Source organism: Martes martes (genome assembly GCF_963455335.1).
Source record: "Martes martes genome assembly, chromosome: 6".
NCBI classification, from domain to species: domain Eukaryota; kingdom Metazoa; phylum Chordata; class Mammalia; order Carnivora; family Mustelidae; genus Martes; species Martes martes.
In genome coordinates, this window is record NC_137893.1 from 26,884,669 (window position 1) to 26,900,214 (window position 15,546).

Here is a 15,546-nt window from a genome sequence, read left to right on the forward strand (position 1 = left end):
AGTAGGCTGAATGGAAATGGTTACTGCCTCATCTATGAGAAGAATACTTGGCAGTTCTCTAACTTAAGAAAGACATACACAAGTGAAGGCAGGATTTCAGTTTTTAAATGCTTTACACAGTTGCTTTTATTTCCTTTTCCTTCCCAGTGTTTAATTTATTTTTTATAAGGAGAGAGTGCATTATTAATTGTACTTTCTGATTGTCTCCAACCGAACCAGTAGGTAAACCTCCACTGAATAAGGATGACGGCTCTGGGAGAGGCAAGAGGGGGACAGTGGTGGGCTGCGGGGGTACTAGGGAACTGCAGGTATTCACTTCTGTGATGGGCTCCTCAGACACACATGGTGTATTTGAAGTTGTTTAGGAATATGTGACTGCTTTAATTTTATAACTTCTGATTATTTGCTCTCAGGTGAATTTGGTGCTTTTGTTGTTTTTATGACAAATTTGATGAGGTGCTGGGTTTAGTTAAGCCTGGTCTTTGAAGCAAGATTTAGCATTAGAGCATTGTATTTTAGCTTTATTTCATTTCTTTATAGTCTCTTATTCTGAGGCTGTCTGTTTAGTTTCATACCTGAAAAACAAATTTGGTGTGGAATTATGAGTCGAGGTAATTCCTCATACTATGAATATATTAGCAGAGCATATGCTAAAGCACAGAGATCATAAAGATTGTGATTTGTACTTTTTGTAAGCTGTAGAAGCCTTCTCTTTGGGATCATAGTATTTATAAATTAGAATCTCGGTGAAATATTTCCTTGTTCTTGGGTTTGGTTGACATGAAGGGAATTACATTGAATTTTTGAATTAAAAATTCCTAAATGTGGGAAATGTTTGGGTAGTCTTCATGTCTATAATAATTTCTTTAAAACTTGCTTTCTAATTGAATTAAGATATTTACTGTAGAGTTTGGCCTTTGGTGTTACACTGGATATGAATCCTGGCTCTGTTCCTCCTGTTGTTATCATCTTAGGCCGATAAATGTAACCTTTCTGGACCTCAATTTCTCCATTTGAAAATGGTGATAATATATGTTTTGTGATGTGGTGAAAGAGAAATCAATTAGCTGTTATGTAAAAAATGTTTAGCCTAGTGCCTAAGAAATACAGAAAGCACATAGAAAGTAGAAATAATTATTAGAAACTATTTTTATATGGAAAACGACATTTTCTTGTTCACTAGAATTTTTTTGAGGTGATGAAAATAGCTGTGTCAGTTTCATTTTATTTATTTGTTTATTTTAAAAAAGATTTTATTTATTTACTTGACAGGCAGAGATCACAAGTAGGCAGAGAGGCAGGCAGAGAGAGGGGGAAAGCAGGCTCCCCGCCTAGCAGAGAGCCCGATGTGGGGCTCGATCCCAGGACCCTGAGATCATGACCCAAGCCAAAGGCAGAGGCCAACCCACTGAGCCACCCAGGCGCCCCAGTTTCATTTATTTTGAACTTAAAACAGAACCTAAACTTTGTGTTCTGTTTTAAGTAGTTTTCAAGTTAAAAACTATTATTTCTTTCCTGAAGAGTTTTCCCTATTTGTTTCCTTATTTATTTTTTGTTTTTGATTTCTCTTTATCTATTCTTTTTCATAATCTAGATTTCCCAGAAAGTACTTAGCAAAGGAATTACAAATCAGAGACCTAGGGGTAGAAAGTTGAGTCATTAAAATCTTTGCTGATTGATTCATCAGTAACCCTAAGCATTCACTATTTTATTTTATTATTATTTTTAAAGATTTTATTTATTTATTTGAGAGAGAGAGCATGTGCACACACAAGTGGGACAGAGAACCTGATGTGGGACTTGATCCCAGGATCCTGAGATCATGACCTGAGACAAAGGCAGCTACTTAACTGACTGAGCCGCCCAGGTGCCCTAAGCATTCACTATTTTAATAGGTAAAAAATATTTGTGACTAATCTTAGATTATTTATATTTTTGAAATTATTGTTATGTTTGTCCTTGAAGTTTTTCTGTACCTCACAAAACTTTTCTTTGACTTTTAATACCTAGTCTTACCAATGACTGGGAATGATTCTCAAAAGGTACTTGATGGTGAATGACTAGCTTTATGTGGCCCTTTCAAGTCATTCAACCATAGACTTCCAGATTTGTACCTTATATCTAAGTAAACTGGTTAGGGCAGTGTAGTCTAGTGCCAACAGTGAGAAATCAAAGACTAGCAACACACAAAGTGAAATTACTGTCAAAATATGTATACTAAATGACCAGACGTCATTTTTCAAAACTTTTTACTTTTCCTTTATTATATTTTACTTTGTGGTACTATTTCATTAGTTTGCAGTTATTCTTCTTTTAGTGTAAGTGTGCCTAGTGTTTAGTAAGTGTTTAGTGTACCTAGAAGAGTACTAAATAGGAAGAGCTCAATAAATATTTGTTGAATGAGTAACAGTTGTCTTTGGAGTTAGTGATCATCATAGAAAAGTACAAAAAGAGTTCTTTAAAGTTGAGGTCTTAGCATTAGGTTTTTCCATTGCACTAGATACTTTTTTTTTAAGATTTTATTTATTTATTTGACAGAGATCACAAGTAGGCAGAGAGGCAGGCAGAGAGAGAGGAGGAAGCAGGCTCCCTGCTGAGCAGAGAGCCCGATGCGGGGCTCGATCTCAGTACCCTGGGATCGTGACCTGAGCCAAAGGCAGAGGCTTTAACCCACTGAGCCACCCAGGCGCCCCTGCACTAGATATTTTTTTAGATTTTTGTTTTCATTGTGATCAAATATATAACATAATATTTACTTTTTTAACCACTTTAAAGTGTACAATTCGCTGGCATTAAGTACATTGACAGTGTTGTGTAACCATCACCACTGTTTCTAGACCTTTTGTCATGTAAGTGGAATCATACTAGGTTTTGACAGTAATTGGTAACTATTGCCTTTGCCATTTTTACTTATATACCTTTGTGGTACTTATTTAAAGTTGATTATTTGTGAGGTACCTAGGTGACCAGTTGATTAAGTGTCCAGACTCTGAAGTTTTGGCTCAGCTTATGATCTCAGGGTTGTGAGATTGAGCCCTGAGTCGTCCTCTGTGCTCAGTGGGGAGTCTGCTAGAGATTCTGTCTTTCTCCCTCTACCCCTCCCCCTGCTTGGGTGTGCTCAGTTGCTCTCTCAAATAAATAAAATCTTAAAAAAAATAAAGTTGATTATTTATTGTGAGGAATAATTGGTTGACTTGTGGATTTTGGTGATTTTTCTGATAATTAGTAAAAGGCTAATTCATCACTTAAGAACAGTTGTACATTTAAAATTTTAGTTACTGTCTTGTAGTGCTCTATTCCATAAGGAACAAAAAGTAGTGAAAATCTGCACTGGGCATGTATAGATGAATAAAACAATGCCTGTCCTAATTCACAACCTAGTATTTCTACATTGCTGAGGAAAACGTGTATTATCTTTTAATGCATTATTTTCAGGATCTCTTTGACACATCTTCCAACTACTTTCAGTTAAAAGTATTTCTAAAATTTTCTCTTTGCAAAGACTTACTCTGTTAAGTATGTGTGAATTAATGATTATCTTCTGACAATTCCATCGTCTGTTATATAAAGAACATTATATATATATATGTTATATATATATAACATATATATATATATATTATATATATATGTTATATAAAGAACATTCTGGTGGAAATTTATATATAATGTAACCTTGGTTTTGCTGAAATTCTATATGAACTGATTTATTTGCATTGAAATGATCTTTCTTTTGCATCTAGATTCTTAGAAGTAAATTATTTTGTATTTATTTTAATAGGAACAACTTTTCAGCCTAATAGTAACTCCTATGTAAATCCTGATCACTTGAACTATTTCCGGTTTGCTGGACAGATCTTGGGATTAGCTTTGAACCACAGGCAGCTGGTCAACATTTACTTCACAAGATCATTCTATAAGCACATTCTTGGTATGGCTCTGTTGTTATTTCCAGAGGCATTTATTTGAAGTGTTTTTCTTAGAATCTTTAGGGAAAAACTAGGTAAGTGATCGCATTTTGATTGAGGTAGTTTTTATTTCAATTAGAAACTGTCTGTGTATGTAAGGCATTTGGAAGCCTTTGAGGGAGAGAAAAAAAATCTATTTTTTTGCTAAAATTGTTTATCATTTTAGTGTGTATATGTTTATGCTAAGAATGCATTTTAATATGAATATGCTTAAGTGAATGGCACTTTTTGAAGTATATATTAATTTTTCTGTATAGCTATTTCAAAGAAAGATTACATTATAAAGATGTGGGAAAAAATACAAGTTTAAATTAACAGACTTCCAAATCTAGGAATTAGCCTCCACTTAAATCATGCTGTGAATTGGATTATATTTTGCAGTTTTATGGAATATCTGTAGAGGGCAGTATTTTACCATTAAACAAACAAGGAAAGGCAGAAACATTTAGAATATAACTGCTGTATGTTTGCATTTTTAGGTATTCCTGTAAATTACCAAGATGTGGCATCCATTGATCCAGAATATGCCAAAAATTTGCAGTGGATTTTAGATAATGATATTAGTGATCTGGGTCTAGAGCTAACCTTTTCTGTTGAAACTGATGTGTTTGGAGCAATGGAAGAGGTGCCTTTGAAACCTGGGGGTGGAAGTATTCTTGTTACACAAAATAATAAAGTGAGTATTTGAATACTTATCATAGCCATTGTTTGTAACTTGGCCCTGATAGTTTGCAGATTACTCTAGCCTCCTGACACTAGCTAGAAAAACTTTTACTGTTTTTCATAACATTTTATAACAAATAAAATATTTAAATTAACTAAACCATCAAATACCAAATTTTTAGTTAGGAAGGATCATTTCACTAGCGTGTTAGATAGCTGAGGCAGTTCCTGAAGCAGCCTAGAGCACAATTCGGTTGATTCTATAAATTGGGCATCTCTTTATTAAAAACTTCGATTAGCAATAGAAGTTTACACCAAAATCATATTAGGATTTAGTCACTGTTTCATCTTTTGAAGTACGATGTTAAGAGTTCCAATAGAGAAAAGAAGAATTTCCCATGTTCAACTTTGTACATGCTTTTGGTATCCAGTAAATCTGTTAGATCTCTGAACTTGATTGTTTTTTTAAGCTTTTAATTTGATTATTTTTATTTATTGTTCTGTCTTTTGTTTGTGAATATTTTTTCCAGTTTCATTGAGAAATAATTGACAGCTGCACATACTAGTTTTAAATTTTGTCATATGTTTTAAATTTCATTGTTGAAAAATATGATTCACTTTTATGTTATATTTTGATATGTAGGAAATTGGGAGCCAGAAAATCTGGTTTGGGAACTCTACTTCTGTTATTTACTAGTAGCAGCTTCTGGTTAAACAAGACTCAGTTCTTTTTCCTTTCCATTAGTTGTATTGTAATTCCAAGACAGCTTCAGAAGCAACTAACTTTAAGAAATTATGCCCATTGATTTAGTAAAATATGGATTTTTTTTTCTTTGAAAGACCAGAAAACTTGGCTGCATTTTAACCTCTTAGAGCCTCAGTTTTCTATTTTGTAGACTTGAGATAACGATACCTCCCATACAGAATTGTTACTAGTATTTTGCAAGCTGAAAACCACAATACAAAATGGTGCTCTATAAAAAGAGGATAGTGCTCTATAAAAAGAGGTTTTTAGTTTGAGATATGTATAGGGTATTGGAAAGTTATATTATGGTATGCAGTTTTACTTTTTGCAACTTAGATACTATATGTGGAAAAAACCCCATGAAGTTTAATTTTTGAAAAGAAGGTCAGAAGCTGAGTTTTTGCACACATATGCTTAGATGTTTTTTAGTTTGCTCTCTCATTTGATACATAAGGACACTGAAGCCTAAAGAGTTAATGGTAAAGCTGGGATAAAACCCAGGTCTACTACTTTCAAGTCTGATGTTCTTCCTTTTGCAAAATTAATCATGTTAAGGAAGATCTTACTTAATTTTTAATATAATGAGTCATGTTAAGCTATAGATAATGAAAAGACTAAAATGCTTCTTTATCTTATTTTATTTTTTAAAGATTTTATTTATTTGACAGAGACAGCAAGAGAGGGAACATAAGCAGGGGGAGTGGGAGAGGGAGAAGCAGGCTTTCCACCAAGCAGGGAGCCTGATGCAGGGCTCGATTTTAGGGCCCTGGGATCATGACCTGAGCCGAAGGCAGATGCTTAATGATGGAGCCACCCAGGCACCCCAAAATGCTTCATTTTCAAAATATGTATAAGCTTGCCAGTGATTGAAAATACTTTTTAAAGTCTTCTAATTATTAGATTGTCCACCCTGTAGTGCATTTATTATTTTATTTTACACTGGAGACCTATTCTCAATTAAGGGTAAGGAAATTATACTATCTTTATTATAAGCAAGTGATTGTTTTTCACCAGAGAAACTCAAACATGATTCTTATCTGTGAATACTATGGTGAGTGGACTTCTCACCCTCTCAGGTATATTTTATATGACAAATGAAAAGACCCATTAACAATTGCATGATGCATAGATATATTTATACTTATATCTCCTAACAGTTCCCCTCCCATTATGATATGATTTTTGTTTAGATTTTTAAAAAGACATTTTATTAATTCTTTGGCACTTGTGTCTTTCATGAATTCTAGAAAGAAGGAAGATATTGAGTAAGTAACAATAAGAGTATACACACATTGAAGGTGTACCTTTCATTGTGAGTCTAGTTAGACTGGAATATTTAACTATTGTATTATTATGAGACCGATGCCTTACCACTTGGCAACTGCCTTACTATTGTAATATTAAAAAGGCTGAAACTTTTGCTTCTAAGTTAAATCCATTTTTATTTAACTATATTAACTAATTTTTGGTTGATTATAGGTGACTTATTTTTGTTACTAGCTTTTGGTAATAAAGCAGGATCTCAATCACTAATATGTTAATTCTTCTCAGCTTTCATTTTTGTGATGTAAACATTTTCCAGAGTTTTCTAATGTTACCAGAAAGAGCCAAGTATAATTTTTTTTGAGTCAAGCATAATTCTATATCAAATTGTTGATGCTTAAACATTTAATGCTTACTTAATAAGCAACCTAATTTTTTAAAATTAAAAATCTTTAGAAACATACCTGCATCTTAAATTGATTACTTGCTTTAAGGTTGTTATTCAGTTTACAAATAAAATTTTCAATTTTTAGAAATTTTGTTATTTTTTTAAAACTTTTTTTTTAAACACTTTATTTATTTATTTGACAGAGATCACAAGTAGGCAGAGAGGCAGGCAGAGAGAGAGGGGGGGAAGCAGGCTCCCCACTGAGCAGAGAGCCCGATGTGGGACTCGATCCCAGGACCCTGGGATCATGACCTGAGCCGAAAGCAGAGGCTTTAACCCACTGAGCCACCCAGGTTCCCAAGAAATTTTGTGTTTTTTTTTAACATAGATTTCTTTTAAGAACTTTTTTGTTACTCTAAGGTTAGACTTTTACTTTCTTATCTCTATAGGTGTAAAGTTGTAACTGTCACCTTTGGAGTTCAGCTTCAAAATCTGTAAGCATGTTGCAGCTTAAATGAGTTACCAAGCTTGTTAGTATGAGAAAATCTATGTAAGCTGATCTCCACATGGGGGAGTCATTTAGTCCTAAGTTTTATGGAAAGGCTTTGATAATTGTGGAATGAAGTCAAATAAATGAAAATACCTTTGTTTAAAAAGGAGTACATTAAATAAATACAAATGATGTAGGCAGAAGAATATATATCCATTCCACATTTTATTTTTTTAATTAAAAAAAATTTTTTTATTCCACATTTTAAATATAATGCTCTTTTAAATTTAATTTTGTATCTATCAATTTGTTTAAAAATCTTGAAAAAAATAATAAACTAAACTCTGGTTTCACTTTTGAAAATGGATGAATTACCAGGAGCTGAGCATTTATTTATTTATTTGTTTCTTTTGTTTATTTTTAAGATTTTTGTTTATTTGACAGAGGCAAGTATTTGACAAGTAGGCAGAGAGGCAGGCAGAGAGAGAGGAGGGGAAGCAGGCTCCCTGCTGAGCAGAGAGCCCGATGCTGATGATGCTGATGCGGGGCTTGATATCAGGAGCCTAGGATCATGACCTGAGCTGAAGGCAGAGGCTTTAACCCACTGAGCCACCCAGGTGCCCCTGAGCTGAGCATTTAAATAGTATTTTCATCTTCCTTTTAAAATTTTTGCTTTTATTTTTCACTTTCTCTCTCTCTCTCTCTTTTTTTTAAAGGTTTTATTTATTTATTTGTCAGAGAGAGAGAGAAAACACAAGCAGGGGGAGTGGCAGGCAGAGGGAGAAGCTGGCCCTCTCTGAGCAGGGAGCCCGGATGTGGGACTCAGTCCCAGGTACCTGGTATCATGACCCAATCTGAAGGTAGACACTTAACTGACTGAGCCACCCAGGCATCCCCTCTTTTTTTTTTTTTTTTTTTTTAAATTTTTGAGCAGAAGCTAGAATCATGGAACCATAAAATTTGAGTTGGAAGTGACAGGTTTTCTTATATCTTCAGTCTGTCTCCTGGAACTGAAGAGTAAGCTACATGAGTTTTAAATGCTAACACTTTTACAGTATTAATCATGAAGTTCATTCAGGCTGGGAGGGAAGGAAATAGGGATGGGATAAGACAGGATATCAAGGAATAGAGGAGGTGGCATGGAAGTTGAATTACAGAGGGGAAGCATTAAGTGGTCAGATAAGAGTAGGGAGGTGGAAAGGGAAAAATGTATTGGGCTTATAGGAAGTTAAGGGTGACAGAGCACGATATGTTCAAGGAACCACAGGTAGATCAGAGAGTTGTAGATCTTAGCTTAGATTGCAAAGCAAATGAGAGGTAAAAGATGAGGGGGGTGGATTGGCCAAATTCTGAAAGACTCTGCATCCACAATTAAGAATTTGAAAATTATTCTGAAGACTGTAGGGATGATTGTAGATTTATAGAGGCAAGTTTCATCAGTGGATTCTGTTTCTTAAAAACACAAAAACAAACTTAGCTTGGAATGTGAAGAATGAATTGAAATGGGGCAATATTGGAGTCAGGGCAACTGATAGGTGGTCATGGTATTGGTCTGGGGAGCATGCATGAGGATTTTATAAGACAATGGCAGTGAGGATGGAGAAAATGAGGTAGGTTTTTGCCTTTTTGGCATATCTGCTTATGCCTACAAAAGAAACCTGGTTATCCTTTGGAGTTTTCAGTAGAGAAATTTTCAGTGAGAACTCTTATATACCAGAGCAGTAGTAAGTGGAAAACTCAGGAAAGAAGCTTTTATACACCAAAGGATTTATATTGAAACCACAAATTGAATTATGCCAACAATAATGCCATTTAAACTGTTAATTACTGAAAAAATAACTATTCCAAACTGTTTTACAAATGGGCCCAGTTTATTCCTCTGCTTAGAGGTGGGGGAAAAAAGAACATCTTGTTTTCACTAGTAAAAGTTAATTATTATTTAAGCAAATATGGTTCATTTAGGTATCTTTTGAGAAATAATGAAAAACAATTTTCAAGAAGAAAAATAGCTTAAATTTTACATTATTTTTTCAAGATCACCACCATTTCTCATAAGAAGACATAATTTAGGTTGAAAGCCTGAAGAGAAGTTAAAATTTTAAGGAAGATGTCTGAGCGATGAATACTATTTATTCCACATATTCAGAAAACTAGGAGATTATTAAAACAAAATGTTTCTATAAATACAGACATATAATTTAATTGGAACATATTATCTGAAAGTTCAGTCTTCTTAATCTTAGTGTTTTTATGTTTTTCACTTCAGTTTCTTTTTTGCTTACTGATTTTATATCACTTACCAGGATCAGCGGCTGAGCCAGAAAAAAGTTGCTAAGGCTCTTTTTTGTTGCTGTTGTTGTTTCTATGCTATGCTGAAGCTTTTCGAGTTGAAAACTTTCTATGTATTTATGTAATTATTTCACCAGTACAAGTACTAAGATTCTTTAATATGATTAATTCTTCAGTTTAATTCTTTGGCATCAGTGTTATTTTATGCCTTCAAAGAATAGACAACAAAACTCAGGTGGGAGCAGACATGACTCCTAGGATATGCCATCTGTTAGGGATGACAAAAGATCCTCTGCCCCCAAGTTTTATCAATCTCTTATAATAGCTTAAAAGAAAATGATACTTTATGTTTGGTTTATAATTAATGTTTAATTGTGCAACTCTTTATGCCAGTGTTTTGTGGACTGGTTGTCATCTACATATTCAGTGTTTTCTTATTAAAGCATCTAAGATATTTGATGTTGTTGTTCAGGGCATAAAGTGTGGGGAGGTGAGTCATTTGGATGCCTATATAGATAATGGGAAGGCAGTCAGTATATTTCTGCTCAGTATGAATAGTCAGAATGTTAGTGTGTAATGGTAGTGGATGTTCATAGTAATAATTGTATCACCAAGAAAACGTTAATTTGTGTTATTCTGTTTGAGGATGTACAGTGTTTAAGGAAGCAGGGAAACATTTTAGCTCAGTTGGATTTATATTTTCTTCTGTTAAACAATGGTATTTCAGCTATGTGGAAAACTTTATTTTACTAAACATCTTAGCAGGATTTGTGCTGGCTACGATTTTATTAGTCTTCTTTCTTTTTTTAAAAAAAGATTTTATTTTATTTATTTGACAGAGAGGGAGAGAGAAAGAGAGCACAAGCAGGGGGAGCAGAAGAGGGAGAAGCAAGCTCTCTGCTGAGCCCAGAACCCTGAGATCATGACCTGAGCCGAAGGCAGTCGCTTAACCAACTGAGTCAGCCAGATGCCCGATTTTATTATTTTTCTGAGTAATAATTTAGACCAAAATTCATCCACATTTAAATTAACTTAATATGGAAACTGGTATTAGAAGGAGCTGATTTCCACAAATTGATACTCAATGACTATGGGTCCAAGTTATAGAAATAAATGTGGGAAATATTTAGAATATTAGAATAATATTCCATATTAGAAGAATAGAAGGGAACATGTAAGGAAAGAATAGTATACCTGTGGGAATTAATTTTTTAAAAGAGAATGTGTGAGGAAATAATAGGAATTAAGTAATTGAAAACAGAATTTGTACTATTCTGATAAATATGGAGTGCAATAATGGCCAGTTAAAATTGGTGAAGTGTACTTTGAGCAGTTCACAAATATTTTCCTTTTTTTTTTTTAGCATGGGAGAGCACATGTGCACATCTGAATGGTGGGAGGAGTAAAGAGGGGCAGAGGCAAAGGGAAAGAGAGAACCTTAAGCAGGCTCCATGTCCAGTATGGAGCCCAGTATGGAGCCCAATAGGGGGCTAGATCTCATGACCCTGATATTATGAGCCGAGCTGAAATCACGGGTTGAATGCTTAACTGATTGAGTTCCACAGGAGCTCCACAAATCTTTTACTTTCATGCTTCATAATTTAAGGTCTTGAATAATGATCATTAAATAGTACCATAAGATTCTAAGAGCAAAACATTTTGGGAAAAAGCTGGTCTTGTTAAGGGAAGATAGGGTCTCATAAAGCACCTTAAACATTAATGAGTGAGTGGAGCAGAAAAATTGTAGTAGTTGAGTAAATTTATGTAGAGCACACGTAAACTAAAAGATAATGATGTGCTAATATTGAAATCATTGCTAGTTATCACTTGGAAGTGTGCTATATATATTATTTCTTGGATTGGACATGAACATCTAGTGTATGTTTCTGTTTGATTGTTTGGCACTCGTTTTTGTTTCCTTCTCTCTGGTAACTACCTAAATGTAGTAACTGATTAAATCCTGTACAGTGGAAAAAAACTTCTGGGTGGTAGGGAGTGTGATTTGGGGCTGGGAATGTGATTTGGGGGCTATTCAGTAGGCCGAATAGCAGAGATGACAGCTTTCCCTGTGCTAGATTGCACCAGGAGCTATGTGGGTTTGGGGAGAACTATGGACTCCACCATGACACTTCTATAGCTTTGACATGTATGGAGAATTCATAGGCAGTGGTTATGTATAACTTGCTAGCTCAGTCCTTGTGGATTTTAACCCCCACTGGGGTAGAGTTAGGAAGTGGGATGGGGCACAGCATTGGATTAGTGCCCCCCAAAATAAAGAAGGAACCTAAAATAGACTTTCTCTACTCCCTTTAGAACATTCATACCTGCCAGGTAAGAACTATGTATAGTATATTGCTTTTTAGTCGCAAAGTTTCACTTAGAGGTAATTTAAAATACACAAATGATAACAATTGATAGAGTTGATTGATAAATATGTAATATTTGATTGTCTGAGCCAAAATATATTATTACCAGTTAAATTTTAAGTGATACTGTTTTCTGTAATGATGTATTTTAAAATGAAATGTGTAAAAGTAGTTTACCTTAATTTAGAATCAAGTCAACTATGCTTAAATGACCCATTTTATCAAGTTCTCAGTATGTATTAAATACACTTGTTGAATGTATGCATTCTTTCAATATTTGTTGAACATTTACAAAGTGGCAGCCACTTTTTAGGAGCTGGGAATATATACTAGAAAACAAAGCCCCTGCCTGCAGAGAGATTACATTCTAATGAGATACTTCAGTCAGAGACATGAGGAAGTATAGACACTAAGGCCTGAATAAGCTTATATTTGGGGAATAGAGAGAATGAACAAGGGGGAGAGTAGAAAGAAATGAGATGAGAGGGCACAATAGAGACTGGATCATTTAGGGTCTTAAAGGCTAGGAAAGTAATTTATATTTTACAAAGTTGTTTTGTTTTTAAGGTGGGTGAGAGGTGCTTGACTGAGCCACCCAGACACCCCTCACTATAAGGCTTTGAGCAGGAATGATGTGATCTAAATTATATATGAAATTATATAGAAAATATTTATTTATATATTTAAAAGATTAGTTGGTGGTATGAGAGAAGCAGTGCAGAGGCAAAAATGGAAACTGGGACACCACATATTATAGTAACCCAGATGAAGATGATGATGATGGCTTGGACCAGGGTGCTGGATGGTGGAGATGGTGAGACAGGGTTGGTTTGAGAATGTTGTTTGGAGGTAGTCCTGATAGCACTCACTGATACACCGTGTGAGAGAAATCATGGGTGATTTATTCCTAGGATTTTGGCCAAAGTAGCTCAGTGATTGGTAGATTATGGGTTTACTGAGATACTTGAATAATGGTGTCTCCAAACCTTTTCCTCTTTTTTTTTTTTTTAAGATTTTATTTATTTATTTGACACAGAGAGAGATCACATGTAGGCAGAGATGCAGGCAGAGAGAGAGAGAGAGAGAAGTCTCTCTCTGGGATCGAGCCCCACGTCGGGCTCTCTGCTTAGGACCCTGAGATCATGACCTGAGCCAAAGGCAGAGGCTTCACCCACTAAGCCACCCAGGCACCCCTCCTTTTTTTTTTTTCTTTCTTTCTTTTTTTTTTAATTTATTTTTTTGACAGAGGGAGAGAGTAAGCACAAGCAGGGGGAATGGCAGGCAGGGGAGAAGCAGGCTCAGCAAGAAGCCCAATGTGGGACTCTATCCCAGGACCTCCGGATCACAACCCAAGCTGAGGGCAGCGGCTTAACTGACTGAGCCTCTCAGGCGCCCCCAACCCCTTACCTCTTAAATGAAGAGTGATTATATCAACATTATATTAAGTATGTGAAATTGAAAAAAAAAATCACTTTTTTTTTTTTTTAATAGGCGGAGTATGTTCAGCTTGTTACTGAACTTCGAATGACAAGAGCCATTCAGCCTCAGATCAATGCTTTTTTGCAGGGCTTTCATATGTTCATTCCACCTTCTCTCATACAGCTGTTTGATGAATATGAATTGGTAAGGAAAAACATCAGTTCATTTTGGTTACAAAACAACACAAAACTCCAGTCGCTATAATTCAGAAATAATTTTGGAGTACTATGGTAAATAAAATAATGTATAATACGACACTATGGTTTGATGTTCTTGTTTAGAGATTTCTTACAAGATTTGTGATTGTGCTTCTCTTAAGCTTAATAGCCAGAGTAACAATTCCTTAGTGTGAAATGAAAACAAAAATGGAGTACATTTTCAGAGTATTTTACATGGGAGATGTTGAAGGCCAGTCTTCTCAAAAGCAATATTCATATTATAGTTAACGCATAAGCCGTGAACAACATATGTTTGAACTGTTGTGAGTTCAAACTTAAAAGTGGATGTTTTCCAGTATAACACTGTAAACTATCTTTGTTTCTTTCTTTCTTTTCTTTCTTTTTTTTTTTTTAAGATTTATTTATTTGAGAGTAAGAGAGAGCGTGTGTGAGTTGGGGAAGGAGCAGAGGGCGAGGGAGAAAAAAGGAGAAAAAGTCTTAAGCAGAGTTCACACTAAGCCTGGAGCCCAATGTGGGGGTCAGTCTCACAATCCTCAGATCATGACCTAAGCCCAAACCAAGAGCCAGACACTCAACCAACTGAGGGGTCCCTGTTCCCCTGACCCTGGAGTACATGGGCCCATCTCACCCTAGAAGATGCCGAAATCTCCCAGAGGTGTTCTGGCTGCTAGTTGAGATACCCTACACCAGCTCTCTGGGTCCCATTTGCTGATACGAGGACACCAGGGCTCAGATGGACCCAGGTGTCCTGCAAATAAATTGACAAGTGCATGGTTTGAGTACCCTAAACCCCAAAGCCTTCGGCCATGTGGCTTCCTATACTTTTCCGGACACTAGCCCCAAACACACACACACACACACTCTCTCTCTCTCTCTTTCTCTCTGAGTCACCCTGTGGGGCTGACCTCTACTTTTATTCCACTTTGGGCTTCTTAGTTGGGTGCTAGGAGAGAAGTAAAGGACCCCATAGGCCTTTAGTATAAAAGTGAATAAAATTTGCGAGTTAATTTCGAAGTCCATTGTGACTTAGTTTCATTAAATGTCAGTTTTGAGGGTTTTTTTTTTTTTTTTTGGCTTGCATTTTTTAGGTTTAAGATTAATGGTTTTGTTTAGTATGGACTCATCTAGTTTTTACATGGCAGTAAGTTATTTTTAGCATTTAAAAATGGAGGAGTACTTATGAACTATTATTAAACATGATTGAAATCTGACTTTTTTCTGTACTGTACTTACATTAAATCAGCTTTGTGAGTTCAAAACAGAGACTTCTACATTATCTTCTGGACCTCTGTGTAAAAAAAAACAAATAGCAACAATGTAAATAATTGACAAAAACTTTGCCTCCTGATTTACTGATATTGCTCAGTTTTATGAGATTTATTGATTTATAGTGTATGTAGAGAAAAGTATATGCATCATAATGTACAGTTTGATGAATTTTTACAAACTGAATACACCCATAAAACCAGCACCCAGATCAAGAAACAGAGAAATCCTGGCACCCCTTATGTCCACTCCTGTTCTATTCCAATCACTATCCCTCTTCATGGGGAACTACTCTTCTGACCTTTTTTTTCCATTAACATTATTATTCTTCTTGTTTTTACATTCAGTAAATTAACATATAGTATATTATTAGTTTCAGAGGTAGAGCTCAGTGATTCATCAGTCTTATATTTTTTCTTTAAGATTTTATTTATTTTTTAGAGAGAACCT

General features: G+C 35.1%; 1 protein-coding gene across 2 annotated transcripts in view; it reads left to right on the forward strand.

Annotated features, from left to right (window-relative positions):
• HACE1 (HECT domain and ankyrin repeat containing E3 ubiquitin protein ligase 1) overlaps window positions 1-15,546 on the forward strand; it is a 117,301-nt gene that overhangs the window by 85,752 nt on the left and 16,003 nt on the right. For both annotated transcript variants that reach the window (XM_080806231.1, XM_080806230.1), the window contains 3 exons: window positions 3,782-3,931; window positions 4,448-4,644; window positions 13,664-13,795. In XM_080806231.1, the coding sequence (XP_080662357.1) occupies window positions 3,782-3,931; window positions 4,448-4,644; window positions 13,664-13,795 (479 nt within the window). The remainder of the gene's footprint in view (window positions 1-3,781; window positions 3,932-4,447; window positions 4,645-13,663; window positions 13,796-15,546) is intronic.